We start from the raw sequence: 18,300 nt of genomic DNA, 5'->3' as shown, positions 1-18,300 counted from the left end.
CAGACACTCCCCCGTTTCTTCAGCCACTCCCGCGTTTTTCCCAGAAACGGCAGCGTTTTTTCACACACTCCCATAAAACGGCCAGTTTCCGCCCAGAAACACCCACTTCCTGTCAATCACACTCCGATCACCAGAACGAAGAAAAAACCTCGTAATGCCGTGAGTAAAATACCAAACTTCTTAGCAAATTTACTTGGCGCAGTCGCAGTGCGAACATTGCGCATGCGCAATTAGCGGAAAATCGCTGCGATGCGAAGAAAATTACCGAGCGGACAACTCGGAATGAGGGCCTTTGTTCTGTATGTTGAAAGTGTGTTTCAGATATGCACATTAAACATCGGACGTTAAAGTGCTATTGTGTGGAAAAGTGCAGCTGCTTTGACATTATTTGGACTAGGGCACCTACCTTTGTTTTATACACGTGCTTTTCGTGTTGGGGCACAAGAGAGCATATTCCATGGGGGGAGCTCCTGAAAATATTATTCACACATCTCAAATTCCTAAAAGTGTCATTCCTGTGTTTGGACAAAACAAGAAGCCACTGCGGCAGACTCACTGCTAGTCTACTAACCCTAATTTTATTATTTAAGAAAAAAAAAAATGTCTTTTATCAAATTAGTTAAGTGCTTCATGTGGTAGGATTAAAGGGATGGAGGGTAAGTGTCCATGGCAGCCGGATGCTGGGAAGTAGGTGACGGCATGTTTTTCCTGCACTCTACAGACAGTGTGCTTTGTGAGAAGAGCATGAGGAACCCATTCCAGCCCATGAAGATGCAGAGGACATTGATGCTCTGGTATTGTACACTGTGGGTAGGATTGAAAAAAGTTAGTTCAACAGCAAAATATACAGAAATTAGCCACAACTATGTTATTATTATTACATAGGAGGGATGTTTGCATCTTGATAACAAATCTCTATGTTTGTGACCACACACATGCAGAGACATTTACTAGCAGTCACAGAAGATCTGTCTATCATGGATGACACACAAAGGAGATTGATCAAAGTGTCACCAGCATCTACATGTTCTTCCCTTATAGCCAGAAAACTCCCGTCCTGTGAGCACAAGAAGGAGAACACAGGACAGTGAGGATCACCTTTTCGGCCTTTGTTTTGTGACTCTATCCGCTTCCTGTCTATTGCAGCTACTTCAGCCTTTAAGGACATGTACTGCTTTCTGATCTCCTGCAGTGTATCCTCGAGGAACTCAATCTTCTCTGTGCCAGACATATTATCCAGTTCATCTAAGAGTTATTACAGAAATAAAGCGTTACATCACCAGGACAGCACCTGCCCTCCACAATAAATATTCCATTATTTAATATTTGCACACGGAGCTCTAATGAAAGTGATAATGATCATCAGAGGTAACGGAATCATCATCTTGTGGCAGGAATGCCACAGGAATGATACAGCTACAAAGTCACCTGCTAATGGCTAGGGCTCAACAGGCCAAGGACAGTGTGAGGCTGATCTCTATTTCCTCAGCTGCTACAGTTGCAATGGTTGCAGATACCAAAAATTAAACTTTTTTGATGTACAACACTAAGGTGGGGTCATTGGGGCTTGGGATGGTAATGTGTGTGACCTTTAGGCTTCTCCCACCCTCAGCCCCACTCCTCTGTCATAATACATCTCGACAGTGGCAAAGGCAACAGGAGGGCATATCAAGCAGTCTTGAGGAGGATATGAATCAGCTGGGCAGTGGTCTTCACACCTGAAACACCTCCCTGGTTTAAGGAAGTATGGGGTAGCCATAGTAGCTCATAGCTGATCACTAAAGAGCATGCATTCATCTCTCATTACAGCACACGCACTGATCTGTGGATGGCTACGTGGCTATAGTGTCCCTGATATCAGTAGATACAAGTCACAGCAATGGTGATCTTTCCACTCACCGGGACAGCAGAGAGTTGCTGGCATCTGTCTTTTCAGTCAGTGTAGCCAAGAAACAAACCCCTCCACAGCGACCTACACACCGGTATCAGCATCCTATGTCTCACACTGCTCTGAGGATTGCAGCACTTTGCTCTCACTAGGGCACTAGTTCTACTTGCTCAGTCTAATTTGCTCAGCCAAATACAGTCTTCCTGCTCCTCCAGCATTGACTAACCATGAATATGAAATGCATCACTTACTGAGCTGCAGTGTCCACGTGTACACCCTAGGTGTAGGGTGCTGGTGCTTCTCTCGATGCTTGACTTTTTTTGTTTGCTTTGTATGCGGAGATGTGACTGTGGTCGGCGATCTCATGATCTCTTGTGGCTTAGGAACACGTATGTGCTTATCAGGAGCACATATACTGGAGGTGTCCAGAGCAGAACGGTCTTCTCTGTCGTAGCTTTGACCTGAAAATATGATAAATCCACAAATAACCAGTTATTGAAGAAACACAATCATTAATAAGTTGTCAGTAAATAAAGATTCCCAATAGTGGCATTACATGTTGATGTCAATACATTAGACTGGCTGGAACGTGAGCGTCTCACCTGTTCCGTTCTTTTCACCCTTAGATGAAGCGCTCATTCGCTTTGGTGCGTGCTTCTGTTTCTTTGCCAGTGTTTCAAGGATGCTCTCACTGATCCGTTTATGGCCTAATAAGGGATGAAACAGAGAAAACCAAGTATTAGAATAAAATACTACCCCAGCTGAGAAAAGTCAAGAGATGGGGACAAAAATGACTCTTATTTCCATATAACAGCGTCATGTTGTACAGAAGAGACTTGTATAGAAATTTCATGCTGAGCATTCTTTGTTACTGAATTCAATATGGATTATACTATACTCTGATCTCATATGAGAGAGCATGTACCGCCTTATGTATGGAATCAGTACGTTTTGCCAGCAGACGGAATGCCAGCTGTCAGTATACCGACAGCGGCATACCGTCTGTGGGAATCCCGTCAGTGAGGAAACAAGTATCCTCGCTGTCTCACTTCACTCGCCACGCTTCAGGCCTGGTGGCTGACTTTACTCGCCACAAGTTATATTCCCACTCGGTTGGTGGCGTGGACCCACCAACCAAGTGGGAATACCCTTCCGAGGTCGGGATGCTGTCCGGCGGTATTTCACCGTCGGTCTCCTGAACGCCGGGATCCTGACAGCCTGTTTTTTAACTGGATCCCTTATGTACTACCTTAAAAGTAAAATTCCCACTCAAACTTTCCTAGGGCTACATGCACAATAAGGACTTAACAAATAATGGTGTCCGGAAACTAAGACAAGTGGGGCCAAGGGAGATGCCCGAATACCAGTATGTAAATGGCACACACTCTTTACTGCTATTGTCATCACCAAAAAGGTAGTCACCACCAGTGCTAGCATGTAGACATCAGACTGACGGCACTTCTATGCCACCCACTGGGCACATCTGCTAAGTGCTAGCTGAAGAACATCAGTACGTGAAAGGACAATGGGAGACACATCTGTATGTGGGGCAAAAATGAAACTATACCTGCCATGTGCGAGTGCTCACAAGTATGTGTGGGTCAAAGTCTGATTACACTGGGTAACTGTGGGAGAACAGAATAACCCTAATCTGTTTACAGAACTGATAACTTTAAAATGATTTCTTATTATGCACAGGCCTAGACAAATGTAAGTATTAGACAATTTAATCACACAGATGCCAATTTGTCCTAAAAGTACTTTAGGAATCTTTACCTGAGGAGCCATAAAAGACAAGAAGAGGTCAGTATCTCTAATAGGTAGTTTTACCATCTGAACAAATACCGGACTAATTGTATGAGATTTTTTTTAAAGATTTTTTTTTTGACTTGAGGAAACCACAAAAAAAAATATATATTCACAAAAAGGAATCTTGTCTGATGGACAAGGGACACAATAGTTGTATGGGAATACAATAATTTAATACAAGCCAATTAACAAAAAAAAAACACCCCAGAGGAAGTTGTTATCTATGAAATATATTGAGTGACATGATTTTGTTGTTCTAAATGAACTGGATCGATTAATACCGATCCCACCAACTTGTGGACACCAACATGAGTGACAATTCTGTTATAGAATGGTAATTTTATATGTACTAAATGAGGAAATGTTTTAAACTTTGTTTGAATTATAAATACATTGTTGCATTACATGTGTTCTCTTGTTGGATCTTGAGATTGTTCTTATTGGGTGTACTTTGGATAATTTGAATAAGAAATAACCATCATACTCACATCACTTAACAAATAGAATTAATAGAATTAATTGAGTTAATTTCCCAGAAGTATGCTTATAGGGTAATTTTATCTATAGTAGGAAAAAAACAATGTGATTCATATATATATATATATATATATATATATAATGTTGTCCGGACCGGCACTCCAATATTATGTATTACAAGTGCTCCGGTGCCCCCAGTGAGGACTGATGCCTTACCTTGAAAGAAAAGTCTTGCGGCACTCGGAGTCTTAAACCATGCAAAAAGTGTATTTAAAAGTGATACACCATACCAATGTTTTGGGGCTGGCACGCCACTTTGTCAAGGTGAGCAGACTTTTCTTTCAAGGTAATATATATATATATATATATATATATATATTTATTTGTTCTACCCATAGGGCAACAGTTAGCTTTAACATGTTTTATTGACCAATAAAAGTCAGTGAAAAGATTTAGAAACATTAACTTACATTTGTCAGGCATCTCTGCTTCCTGCACAGCTATGCCGCCGTTGCTAGAAGTGGTGCTGGCTTCAAAGCCATTAGCCGACTCACTCTCACTTAGGCCTTTTTGTGATTCTTCTACCACACTGTCCACTTCGATGGTTATGTCACTCTCACTCTTTATGCTGTGAGACTCATCGTGCCTGAGTGCAAGGGGAGAAGTCACAGAGTAACTCTGAGGCAGTGTGGGTACAAGTATGGTCTGTGTGTCCATGTCTGCCTTCTCTGTTACCATGTCCTCTATCTTGTCCTGTTCATCACCTTTATTCAAGTCAACTTTATGACAAACCAGAGTTTCCGGTCCAATCATGGGCATTATATGCTCCGTTTCTTCTTTACGGGGTACCCTAGTGATATAATTCAGTGGCAAGTCATATTCGTCAGCTCTAGTGTTCTGCATTTGTTCTAGCTCAGAGGTTAAGGAGGGCATGTCCTCATTTACATTATGCATCTGCTCTTCCTCAACTACGTTGAATGTCTCCGAAGCCTCACTAAACACAACAGGTTTCTCTTCTGCCGTAATGACCGGCAGTTCTAGCTCACACTCTGCACGCAACTCTTTCTTTGGAGAGGTCTCTTCTGCTGGTTTCCTCTTGCGTCCTTTCTTCTTCTTCATTGGTGGAACACTTAGAAGATCCACTTCCATAGGAGCAAAGAGTAACTCCTTAGTCTGTAAAGAAGCAAATGGTTCAAAGTCTAATGCCTCAGGTTCTACTTTAGGTTCCACCAAATTATCTTCCTGAAGTACTGGCAGAATTTTTGTGTTCTCAAGAGTAGATTCTTTTGCTTTTCTTCTCCTTCTCTTAGGCTTTGGCATATTATTGGCCTCTTTTATATCTAAAATTACTTCTGTTTGCATCCCATAAAATGGAACAATTTGTTCACTTTTTTCCACTTCTTGCTGTAAGGTCTGAGCTGGTTTTACCAGGCTGGATTCCTGATCTTTAGGAGCAGAAACAACTTTTGCTGTTTCTTGCTCAGATGTTGCAGAATCTGCAATCAGAAAATGGATCAAAATACAACTAGGACTACTACTGAGACCAGGTGAAACTCAGAAAACTAGAATATCGTGCAAAAGTTCATTTATTTCAGTAATTCAACTTAAAAGGTGAAACTAACATATCATATAGACTCATTTCATGCAAAGTGAGATATTTCAAGCCTTTATTTGTTATAATTTTGATGATTGTGGCTTACAGCTTAAGAAAACCCCAAATCCAAAATCTCAGAGAATTAGAATATCTCATAAAATCAATAAAAAAAGGATTTTAAATACAGAATTGTCGGCCCTCTGAAAAGTATAATCATGCATATGTACTCAGTATTTGGTTTGGGCCCCTTTTGCATGCCAAGAGAAATATGAGAGACATGAGACCAAACAATGCAGAAGAGCTGAAGGCCGCTATTGAAACATACTGGTCTTCCATAACACCTCAGCAGTGCCACAGGCTGATAGAATCCATGCCATGCCACATTGAGGCAGTAATTCATGCAAAAGGTGCCCAAACAAAGTGTTGAGTACATATGCATGATTATACTTTTCAGAGGGCCAACATTTCTGTATTTAAAATCCTTTTTTTTATTGATTTTATGTAATATTCTAATTTTCCGAGATTTTGGATTTGGGGTTTTCTTAAACTGTAAGCCACAATCATCAAAATTATAACAAATAAAGGCTTGAAATATCTCACTTTGCATGTATTGAGTCTATATAATATATTAGTTTCACCTTTTAAGTTGAATTACTGAAATAAATAAACTTTTGCACAATATTCTAATTTTCTGAGTTTTACCTGTATGGCTTTAATAAGATAAAAAGAAACATAAGGCTAAAGATGGAAGTTGTTAGTGCCACACAAAAGAAATAAAGATTTGAACATATATCACAGGATAGATTGGCAATTTCTCATTACCTATTATAAAATCCAGGCTTATTTAAACAGATCAGACCTAAAATGTCAATCCCCTGGGGGTGAGGGACTGAGCATGAAACTAAGCACAGCGGGAACCTGCCATGTTCAGCTGGTTATATAGCTTACAGGTATATTCTGTAAGTGATATCTCCATGGTAGGGGATCATCAAGGCTGTCCCTATATTTGTGTTAGGGTCTCCTGCCCTGTGCTGCCACGTCGTCATGGCAACCGGGAGACAAGTGCTAGCAGAGTAACCTGAGCGCAGCTGATACTCCGGTTCGGGTCTTTTGCTGTGCAGTGGTTACAGGCTCTGTGCACGGTAGGGGATCCGGTGCTGGTTTTTGTGCTCACAGTCTGTGAGGTCTGAGTGGGGCGTGGACAGCACCTGCTTTATAAGGCCTCTTCTTAGGGTAAGCAGATGCTGCTGAATCTTTGTTGGTTAGTCAGTTCCTGAAAGTTAGCCAGTACTGTGTAGCTTTGTATTTGTTTGTTGCTTACTGCAAATAGGCCTGGGGATTTGGTATTACACTCTGCCAATCCAGACCTAGCAGTAAGACTGGAGTCAGTCGTTTAGCTTGCTGGGGTTCTGTTACTACTCTGTGAACTTAGCAAGTTTGCGGCTGTATTCTAAGACTTGCCTGTCTAATCCTGTCTCACTGTGCTAGGTGTCAGGGGTCAGTTTAGTGGCAGTAAGCTGAACCTGTGCACTGCAAGTGAGAATTAGGATTGTGGAGACTCTCCTTGTGTCTATCATTCCATCTCTGACCAAGGAGTTTACTGCCACACCCGTTGGTAACCCTTTAGGGTTTTGCTGTTGCCCTTAGCAACAGCATTTCGGGTTCTCTACGTATTAAAACACAACATCATGCATTTCTCATCTGAGCATTACTAATACAAGGGAGATACCCAGTTCCTTAGCCTCTGGGCTTCTCTGTTCACTTTGTGTGTATTTTGTTACCCTATCACCTTCTGTGTACGTTATGTCATATTCCCCAGTCTGTCTGTGAGTCCATTTGTTTTGCATAACAGTTCAAACACCAGTACATTCCTGCAGGCACTGGTGTGCATAACATATTCAGCAGCCTAATACTCCTGTTGAAATTTTGTGGGAATATGGAGCATACCCCTCAAAATACGTTGCAACAGGTGGTCGATCAGGTGCAGGTCCTGACTCGACAATTTAATGATTTGTCCATTAAAATGCACACCTCCCAGGCTGCTGGCGGAGCTCCCGCAGCAGCAGCACCTGCAGGGGTTAAGGAGCCGAAAGTAAATCTCCCGGATCGTTTTTCTGGAGATCGCTCGCAGTTCTTTTGTTCAAGGAGAGCTGCAAGCTATACTTCCGGCTTAGGCCTCAGTCTTCTGGGTCGGAGATTCAGCGGGTGGGCATAGTGATTTCCTTGCTACAAGGAGACCCACAGGTCTGGGCATATGGGTTGCAGCCTGATTGTCCGTCGCTTAAAAGTGTTGATGCTTTTTTTACGGCACTGGGCATGTTGTATGATGACCCTGACAAGACGGCCTCAGCCGAGGCTCAGATTTCGATCCTTAAGCAAGGGCGAAGGCCAGTTGAGGTTTACTGTACTGAGTTTCGGAGGTTGGCCCATGATACCCAGTGGAATGACCCAGCCCTGAGACACCAGTACCGAAGAGGTCTTTCTAACCAGATAAAGGACCAACTGGTACAATATCCCTTGCCTGATAGCTTGGATCAGCTCATGCAGTTATCCATCCGGGTGGATAGACGGCTGAGAGAGCGTAGGCTTGAAAGGGAGACTGAGATTTCCTTCCTTCCCAAGGGAACCTCAGACTCTGAGGAATTTTCCGAGGAGCCTATGCAGATTGGGGCTACCCGCCTCTCCTCGCGTGAGAAGACGCGGAGGAGACAGCAGGGGTTGTGTTTGTACTGTGGGAATAAAGGTCATGTGGTAGCATCATGCCCAGAAAAGCCGGAAAACTTCAGGGCCTGAGGGTGATGGGAAATATCCTGTCAGGCCAGAAGTCAGAATTTCCCAAGAAGACTTTTATCATTCCGGTGACCTTGAAGATCCTCGGTCAAACTGTCAAGACTGAGGCCTTTGTGGACAGTGGGGCCGACGGGGTTTTTATGGACCGCCAATTCGCCCTGAAACACTCTGTTCCCTTAGTACCCTTGGCATCGGAAATTGAGATTTGTGGGTTAAACGGGGAACCATTATCCCAAGGTAAAATTACCTCTTGCACTAGCCAGATTTCTTTGTTTATTGGAGCCACACACTCTGAAAAATTGTCCTTTTATGTGACTGTCTGTACTTTTGCCCCATTGGTGTTGGGGTTACCCTGGTTAAGGGCCCACAATCCTCAATTTGACTGGGTCTCTGGGGAGATTCTTAGTTGGGGTACTGATTGTTTCAGGAGTTGCTTGAGCCTTCCAGTCAGGCTCTCGCAGCTAAGTTTGCCAGGATTGCCAGGGTGTTATGCAGATTTTGCGGACGTGTTCTCCAAAAAAGTTGCAGAGGTACTACCTCCCCATCGCCCCTATGACTGTGCCATTGATTTGTTGCCAAATGCTAAGCTTCCCAAGAGCAGGTTGTACTCCCTGTCACGTCCTGAGACTCAGGCTATGGCAGAGTACATTCAGGAGAACTTGGCTAAGGGATTTATCAGACCTTCACAGTCTCCAGTTGGGTCGGGGTTCTTCTTCGTGGGTAAAAAGTACGGTTCGTTGCGACCCTGCATCGACTTCAGGGAATTGAACCGTATCACGATTAAAAACTCATACCCACTGCCTCTCATTTCGGTCATGTTTGACCAGCTTCGTACTGCCACCATTTTTTCTAAGATTGACCTACGCGGTGCGTACAATCTAATCCGAATAAGAGAGGGGGATGAATGGAAGACTGCCTTTAATACCCACTCAGGGCATTATGAATATTTGGTGATGCCTTTTGGGCTCTGTAATGCCCCGGCAGTCTTCCAGGATTTCATGAATGATGTGCTCAGGGAATATTTGGATAGATTCTTAGTTGTATACTTAGATGACATCCTAATCTTCTCCCATTCCCTGGAGGAACATCGGAAGCATGTACGCTTAGTCCTCCAGAAACTCAGAGACCACCGGCTTGGGGCGAAGCTGGAGAAGTGCGAATTTGAAGTTCAGCAAATCGCATTTCTAGGATATATTATCTCCCCAGAAGGTTTCCAAATGGAGGGTTCCAAGGTACAGGCAGTCCTGGATTGGGTGCAGCCCACTAGTTTGAAGGCGCTTCAGCGTTTCCTGGGCTTTGCGAATTTTTATAGATGATTTATCGCTGGATTTTCGTCTATAGTGGCGCCCCTGGTGGCACTCACTAAGAAAGGGGCGGATGTTGCTCACTGGTCTTGTGAGGCTAAAGCGGCTTTTGCCCGTCTCAAAAGGGCATTTGTTTCGGCCAAGGTGCTGCGACACCCAGATCCAGAGCGTCCTTTTGTGGTGGAGGTGGATGCCTCTGAGATGGGTATTGGGGCAGTGCTTTCTCAGATGGGAGTGTCTGATAATCGCCTTCATCCCTGTGCTTACTTTTCCCGTAAATTTTCGCCTGCCGAGATGAATTATGACGTGGGTAACCGGGAATTGTTGGCTATTAAGGATGCACTCGAGGAGTGGAGACACTGGCTTGAGGGGGCTAAGTTTGTGGTCTCAATTCTCACTGACCATAAGAATCTGGCATATTTAGAGTCAGCGAAGCGTCTCAATGCCAGGCAGGCACGATGGGCTTTGTTTTTTGCTCGCTTTAATTTTTTGATAACATATCGCCCTGGGTCAAAAAACATCAAGGCTGATGCGCTCTCGCGGAGTTTTGCTCCAATCCAGGAGACCACCGAGGAGCCGTTGCCCATTGTTTCCCCATCATGTATTAAAGTGGGCATTACCCAGGACCTCTTATCATTAGTCCTTAGAGCACAGGAGCAGGCTCCTCCAGACCTTCCGGTAGGTCTTTTGTTTGTGCCTCCTAGGTTAAGACAGCGAGTGTTCCTGGAATTCCATGCCAAGAAGTCGGCAGGTCACCCGGGTATTGCCAGAACTCGGGAGTTGCTATCTAGGGCGGTGTGGTGGCCCTCGGTGGCTAAGGATGTGGATCAGTGGGTTCGGGCATGTGACATCTGAGCCCGAAATAAGACTCCTAGAGGGGTTCCTGTTGGCCCATTACATCCACTCTCTATCCCATCTAAACCATGGACCCACATTTCAATGGATTTTGTGGTGGACTTGCCCAAATCCTCGGGGATGACAGCCATCTGGGTTGTCGTTGACAGGTTTTCGAAGATGGCGCACTTCGTTCCACTGGTTGGGCTGCCATCGGCCAGACGCCTGTCTGAATTATTTATGCTGCATGTTGTGCGTCTCCACGGGTTGCCACTTGATGTGGTCTCTGACCGCGGATCCCAGTTTGTGGCCAAATTCTGGAGGGCATTTTGTTCCGATCTCCAGATTTCTGTCAGCTTGTCGTCAGGCTACCATCCGCAGTCTAATGGGCAGACTGAAAGGGTGAACCAGTCCTTGGAGCAGTTCCTCAGGTGTTATGTCTCCAAGTGTCAGACTGACTGGGTTGCTCATCTGTCCATGGCGGAGTTTGCCTATAACAACGCGGCTCACTCTGCTACAGGGATCTCTCCCTTCCTTTGTGTGTATGGGCATCACCCTAAGGCCAATTCTTTTGACCCCCTGGACTCCACGCCTGGTGGTTCCTCTGTGGTTTCGGTCCTTAGAGGTATTTGGCGGAAAGTGAAGAAAGCCCTTGTGTCTGTGTCATTAGTGACCAAAAGGGTTTTTGATAAGCGGAAAAGACCCTGCAGCTTCAAATTAGGAGACTTCGTCTGGTTGTCTACCAAGAATTTGAAGTTGAGACAGCCATCTCATAAGTTAGGCCCCCGGTTCATCGGCCCTTATAAGATCACCAGGGTTATCAATCCGGTGGCATTTCAGTTAGATCTGCCCCGTTCTTTGGGTATCAATAAAACATTTCATTGTTCCCTTTTAAAACTGGCGATTAGTAATCCTTCTTCCAGTGGAAGACCTTCCCCTCTTCTGATACGTGGCCAGAGGGAGTTTGTTGTTGAAAGGATTCTTGACTCCAAGGTGGTTCGGGGTCGGCTGTCATTTTTGGTGCACTGGAAGGGGTATGGCCCGGAGGAGCGGTCGTGGGTGCGCAGTTGTGATCTTCATGCCCCCAGACTGATACGCTCTTTCTTCTCGCAGTTCCCTGATAAACCCGGTGGTAGGGGTTCTTTGACCCCTCGTCAGAGGGGGGGTACTGTTAGGGTCTCCTGCCCTGTGCTGCCACGTCGTCATGGCAACCGGGAGACAAGTGCTAGCAGAGTAACCTGAGCGCAGCTGATACTCCGGTTCGGGTCTTTTGCTGTGCAGTTGTTACAGGCTCTGTGCACGGTAGGGGATCCGGTGCTGGTTTTTGTGCTCACAGTCTGTGAGGTCTGAGTGGGGCGTGGACAGCACCTGCTTTATAAGGCCTCTTCTTAGGGTAAGCAGATGCTGCTGAATCTTTGTTGGTTAGTCAGTTCCTGAAAGTTAGCCAGTACTGTGTAGCTTTGTATTTGTTTGTTGCTTACTGCAAATAGGCCTGGGGATTTGGTATTACACTCTGCCAATCCAGACCTAGCAGTAAGACTGGAGTCAGTCGTTTAGCTTGCTGGGGTTCTGTTACTACTCTGTGAACTTAGCAAGTTTGCGGCTGTATTCTAAGACTTGCCTGTCTAATCCTGTCTCACTGTGCTAGGTGTCAGGGGTCAGTTTAGTGGCAGTAAGCTGAACCTGTGCACTGCAAGTGAGAATTAGGATTGTGGAGGCTCTCCTTGTGTCTATCATTCCATCTCTGACCAAGGAGTTTACTGCCACACCCGTTGGTAACCCTTTAGGGTTTTGCTGTTGCCCTTAGCAACAGCATTTCGGGTTCTCTACGTATTAAAACACAACATCATGCATTTCTCATCTGAGCATTACTAATACAAGGGAGACACCCAGTTCCTTAGCCTCTGGGCTTCTCTGTTCACTTTGTGTGTATTTTGTTACCCTATCACCTTCTGTGTACGTAATGTCATATTCCCCAGTCTGTCTGTGAGTTCATTTGTTTTGCATAACAGTTCAAACACCAGTACATTCCTGCAGGCACTGGTGTGCATAACAATTTGGTGCCTCTCACATACTTCCTCTGAGTGAGGTACGGGGAGGTAACTGCAATCCCAACAATTTAGAATAACTGGGATAACTTTTCTAAATCCCGTGTGCTGCCTGTTGGCAGGTGACAGATCCCCTTTCTGATGGCACTTGTAATAACAGCTTAGTATGGTTTGGTATCATAATCTCATTTTATTCAAGTTACCATTAGAGCATCTATCAGAATCGTACATTGCTGCACTTCTCCTGGTTCGTCGCCGAAGTGCTCCTAATGGTTACAAAGTAGCATCAGCACAACGTTCCAAAATATTTTTATCGAAAGCCAACAGAAAAGTGTTACTACATACACACTCATGTCAGTAACCTGCATAAACTAGATTAGGAGTACCCAGGTTCATCACTGGTCTATTATGTCACCACATTTACTGTAAGGGACAAAGATCCCTTTACTATAAATAATGCTTATTATAAGGCACCTAAGATTTCAGTGATCTGTATAAAAGGAGTCTGCCTCCAGTCTTCTATGCTTTGATATGGCCATAAAACTCACCGGAGACTTCTAATATCAGTATAATTCAAAGTAGAAGAAAATACACTATTCCATATAAAAATAATGTGTGTACGTGTACGTGTGTGTGTACACATGTAAGTACATATACATGTTTGTGTCTAGTGTCAGAGAACGCACAGTCCAAACTCTAAACAGACTATACACACCTAAGGGGTTTTGTATCCATTTTCCCTTTATTCTCTATCATTGTCATTTATCCTTGGCATTGTTACACCCGGATGGTGTGGACAGGTGTGTACAGTCTGTATAGAGATAACATTCAACTGGTCATACAGGTCATATGGATGCTGCACAAGGGGTCTCCACCAGGACGTGTTTATACACACACATACAGTTATATATTTTACAAAAGGGAAATCAGAAACACCTAGCTAAGGTGCCATTACAGGAGATGCGCTCTCATCACACTGCTGGATGTACTCTTTAAGTATCATTACAATACAGTACCTTTGAATCCATTTGATAAAGCGGCATTATCAGGCATGCTGGATGTCATATGTTTACTAGAGGCCTTACCCTCACTGCTAGGAGTCTTGGATAAGAAACAAGCCTCGTCAGACTGGAGAGTGGACTTTACTTGAGGCCTCAATTTCTGCTTCTCTTTCATCTTCATTTCGCTATCCTTCTTTTTAATTTTTGTCTTTATTCTTAAGAGTACAAGAACTTACATATCAGCATTGAGAGACTGCAACATAAAACTCATTGCTAAGCTCTCTCATATATGTATGGTGCTCCTGCCAAGCAGCTACCAACTGTAATATGTCAAACACATGACAGTTTAGTGCTCCAGCCAATCGGCTCCTTACAGTCAAGGTTTGAAAAATGACAGTTGTGAGCTGATTGGCTGCAGCACCATTTATCATATGCAACAAGTTTTAAATAGCTAACACTCATTAATAAATGGTCCCCAAAATATATTAATTCACTGTGTGGAAAGAGAGGGCACTCATCTGACTTTATAAATCAACAGCAATTTGTTGTCACTACATGTTACAGATCAGTTGACCATTTTGTCTCAAATTAGGACCTATTTTCAAGACCAAATAGCCATATTATCTATCTATCTATCTATCTATCTATCTATCTATCTATCTATATATATAAAATAAAATCCAATGAGTGCCTGAGTGCCGCCTGGTTCCTACACATTGTGGGGGATCGCTTCTATTCTCACCCAGGGGACCCTATCGCCTATATCGTTATTAGGAAGGCACCGTGGTGATTGCTCATACAGGGAGTGCCTATTTATTGTATATATATATATATATATATATATATATATATCAGATAACAAAGTATCCATCAACGGGGAGTATCCAATTACCCACAATAAAACATTGGGTGCAAAAAACTTAAATTTTTAGCGATTTTCCCCAATATATTTTTTTTTTACGGTCCATCCAATTAGAACCCCTGTCTAAAAAAAAAAAAAAAGTCTCACGAACACACACAGGTTCAATGAAACCTGTGCGTTTTTGCCAAGCCGCAGCCTTGTTTTCAAGTGAAAACGGAGCTGCTTTCAGGGATTTGGTTTTACCTGGCTGAGGCAGATAAAACAAAATCCCTGATAATTAGATAGCCTCCTGCGAAGCAGTTACCTACAGGCAATAACCACGGGTAATTGGATGCCCCCCAAAGATTGAAGTTAAAATAAACCTACCAGGTTCTTCTATAAATACCAGCAGCACTCGGTAAGAGCAGTAGCACCTGTCACTGCGATAGACAGACTGTGGAACACACAGGTGACTATTAGGACATCACTTCTGCACATGTGATTTGATTAATTATGTTTTACCATTACACCTTACCTTATCACATGCCATCATACCATACGACATATACATAGACAGACACATAAATTAGAATTTTTTTTTTTAGAAAGGCACAAGAAATTAAAAATCTATAAAAAACAAATATATTTGATAAATATTAGAAATCTTTATATATTAAATATTCAAAATAAACTCAAATAAATTCTGCTTACCTGCCATCCTTAGGACTGACCATGAATATGGCTGTGTTTCTGTTCATCCGCATCACTTCTGGTGGGCAGCCACTTTCCATAGGGGAGAAGGTGTAGATGGGGGATAGGGGCAGAGGCACAGATGGGGAAGGGGTCAGTGGCAAGATAGCTGGTGAAAGGGGCCCAAAATACAGCCAGGGAAGTTCTAAAGAGCCGCGGTTATTTTGCACTGCAGCTGAGCCACTCACACCGGGCCTGGTTCAGAGCTGGATGACACTCGATTTTTCTACAGTTGAGAGATTACTGGTGGTCCACATATGTGCCACAATGGTCTGGGAGACCCAACTTGCCTGCCACTAAGAAATCATTTGGCACTCTGGGCACCAGACATCAGTACTCCCTTTACCCTTCTGATGTCAGCTCTGCTTATTAGTTACCTAAAGTAATTCAAATAAACACGGTAAATGTCATCTTTTGTACAGTATAGCTATTGTGCTAGGTTCCTGGCCTTGGACTGCCATGCTGGTCTATACGCATATACATAGTATATAATAAATTGTTTTTCCATTTCCAAGCAGTCACCAACAAGCACAACGACATCAGACTTTACAATAAATCAGTTTTATCTTGTCAGACTGACATACAGATGTATTTGGTTTTGGTAGATGCCAATAGAATACTTTCTGCAGCCCAGGGCAGTTTGGGATAGTTTGGCCTATACTCCAGTGTCCACTAGCAGATGAAGGAGAAAATAGGATTTTGGTATTTACCAATAAATCCCTTTCTCCGATTCCATAGGGGACACTGGATGCCCTCCCAGCGCTGTTCATGCTGCAGTGTTTTTTGGAGAGCTGTATATAGGTTGTCTACATCATGCCGGTTTCTTGTAGCTTTTGTTGGCTGTTGTCGGTCCTCAGACCTTTTCTTTGTTTGTTCCTCTCCTTCCTCTGTTGTCTCTGCTCTCCGTCTCTGCTTGGGCTTGGTTAATTTTAATTGAATCTGGTGGGGTATAGAGGGGGAGAAGCCAACTTCAATTCTAATCAATTCTTAAAGTGCCAGGCTCCACTCCTCACCCGTCTATACCCCAGTGTATACTCCAGTGTCCCGTAGTGGATGAAGGAGAAAAAAAATATATTGAATCATGTACGGGGTGATGGGAGTTTTTTGTTGTAGCTTTTGTTACGTTGTGCTCTGGTAGATATAGTGTGAAATGTCATAGTATTCATACAGTTTATATCTGATTTACTATTGCACAGTTTTGGCCTCGTGTTGGATGCTTGGCTTGTCATTGAGTCACTTGCAGGGAGGGGATGGCTGGTAGTTTATATGTAATTCTTTGTCCATTGGTATTGGCTTGTCCATTTTGGGCATAATTGATACCTCAGTGAGCTGCTTTTGTAAAACATTTGTGCCTTTATCAGTGAAGTAATATGTACTCTTATATTACATCACATTTACCCTAGACCAGTGGTTTTCAAATTTGGTCCTCGAGGCAATCTTCCAGAGGGGCCACAATAAGGTTATGCTGCTGTAAATAGTACCTTTGAAAGATAAGAGAAATAACTGCTGAAGACCATCAGATGAGAGACATGAAATTCCCAAAAGTATTGGGGGTAAATTCAACTAGGGCTATTATACTTTTTTCTCCAAAGACTATCTCCTTGATGTTTCTGGAGACATGCAGTATAAATAAATGTGTTATATAAAGATTCACTTCAGTACTTGACGGATTTAGATAACCCCTTGTTTATGAACAATTATTGTTCAATCTTCAATTCAAGGTTTGATTAAGAGTTAGGAAGAAAAAAAACCCAAACCATCCTCTAGTGTAGTGCAATTGTATTAGGCATATTAGCTATAGCTGCATCTACATTAGGAACCATATTCCGTTTTTGTACACCCTCATCATAAAACTACTATTTATGATCTTATCTTTTAGCATGACATTAACATTACACTGGCTGTGTCCACACATAAAACTAAATCTAACCATCATATATGTGGGGAAAACCCTAATTTTTTAACATTGTTTTACAAACAGTAATCTAAGATCATTCTTTGTGGTTAATCCAATTATCCTCAAAGTTGCCATTGCAGCGCCATGTAAATGCCTTCTCGCGGCCCAATGTCACAGCCTCGTCCCTATGGGAAACAAATATCTGCGAGTCAACCATACAGCCGCACTTACTCGTTCTGCGATAAAATCGTGGGTGATTGGATTGACCATGTGAATTTAACAACAACAGCCATATCTGAACAGCGTATCCATAAAGGGTCCACACTATCAAAGTCAAACTTGCTATGTTTTTCTTTTGTTTCCCCAGATTCCAAACTAGAGGCATTTCCATCAATAGCTGAAGAATATTCTGAGTAAGAATCTGTATCTATGGCCAGGTTGGTATTTAAGTACCAGCGCTCGGGATCCCAATGTTCACAATGCCAACAGATGCCAGTGAGTACTTTAACCCTAACCCTACATTACCCTTCCCAAAGACTAACCCTAACTGTACCATCCCGCAACCTTACCTTAACCCTCCTCTAGTGCCAAACCCCAACACTAACACTCACCTTTGGCATCCGTCAGCATTGTAAGCGTCAGAATTATGATCATCAGGAACCTGACTACATTCCCTTTGACCAGAGCCGGCCCTAGGCATAGGCAAATAAGGCAAATGCCTAGGGCATTTGAAATGCCAAGGGGCACAAGCAGCTTCTCCTGATTAAAATGATATTCAGCATGCCTATATTCTGTGTGTGACTGCGGCTCTCTCGGCATATGAAATGCATTACTAATGTGCGGCATTATGTGTATAAGGTGTACTACAGTACTTTGTGGCGTAACATATAGAAAGGGCACTACTGTGTGGTCTAATGTGAATAAAGAGCAACATGGTGTGGTGTAATGTGAATAAGGGGCACTACTGTGTGATGTAACGTGGTACTACTGTGTGATGTAACGTGAATAAGAGACACTATTGCATGATATAATGTGAATAAAGTTGCAGTACTGCGTGGCGTAATTTC

At 43.2% G+C, this 18,300-nt stretch overlaps 1 protein-coding gene across 1 annotated transcript; it reads right to left on the bottom strand.

The window, feature by feature from the left end:
* Nucleotides 1-559: 559 nt before the first annotated feature.
* On the bottom strand, nucleotides 560-15,350 carry LOC134979946 (AT-rich interactive domain-containing protein 4A-like). Its single transcript, XM_063946553.1, has 7 exons — nucleotides 15,298-15,350; nucleotides 13,761-13,960; nucleotides 4,645-5,670; nucleotides 2,491-2,595; nucleotides 2,140-2,349; nucleotides 1,099-1,245; nucleotides 560-804 (listed from the first exon to the last, which is right to left on the bottom strand). The coding sequence occupies exons 1-7, from the start codon at nucleotides 15,348-15,350 to the stop codon at nucleotides 716-718; spliced, it is 1,830 nt and encodes a 609-aa protein (XP_063802623.1). The 3' UTR covers nucleotides 560-715.
* Between the last annotated feature and the right edge of the window lie 2,950 nt (nucleotides 15,351-18,300).

The sequence above is a fragment of the Pseudophryne corroboree genome, chromosome 12 (genome assembly GCF_028390025.1).
Source record: "Pseudophryne corroboree isolate aPseCor3 chromosome 12, aPseCor3.hap2, whole genome shotgun sequence".
NCBI lineage: Eukaryota > Metazoa > Chordata > Amphibia > Anura > Myobatrachidae > Pseudophryne > Pseudophryne corroboree.
The sequence above is the reverse complement of the archived record's forward strand: the minus strand, read 5'-3'. Positions and strand labels throughout refer to the sequence as shown.

What these genes read in the sequence shown, in the direction of transcription:
- LOC134979946 (XM_063946553.1), bottom strand. Translation starts at nt 15,350, where the DNA reads ATGCGGATGAACAGAAACACAGCCATATTCATGGTCAGTCCTAAGGAT. An exon ending in CACGTGGACACTGCAGCTCA is followed by an intron (nt 1,246 to 2,139) that starts GTAAGTGATGCA and finishes AATAACTCTTAG; the next exon opens with ATGAACTGGATAATATGTCT. An exon ending in ACAAAACAAAGGCCGAAAAG is followed by an intron (nt 805 to 1,098) that starts GTGATCCTCACT and finishes TCCTACCCACAG; the next exon opens with TGTACAATACCAGAGCATCA.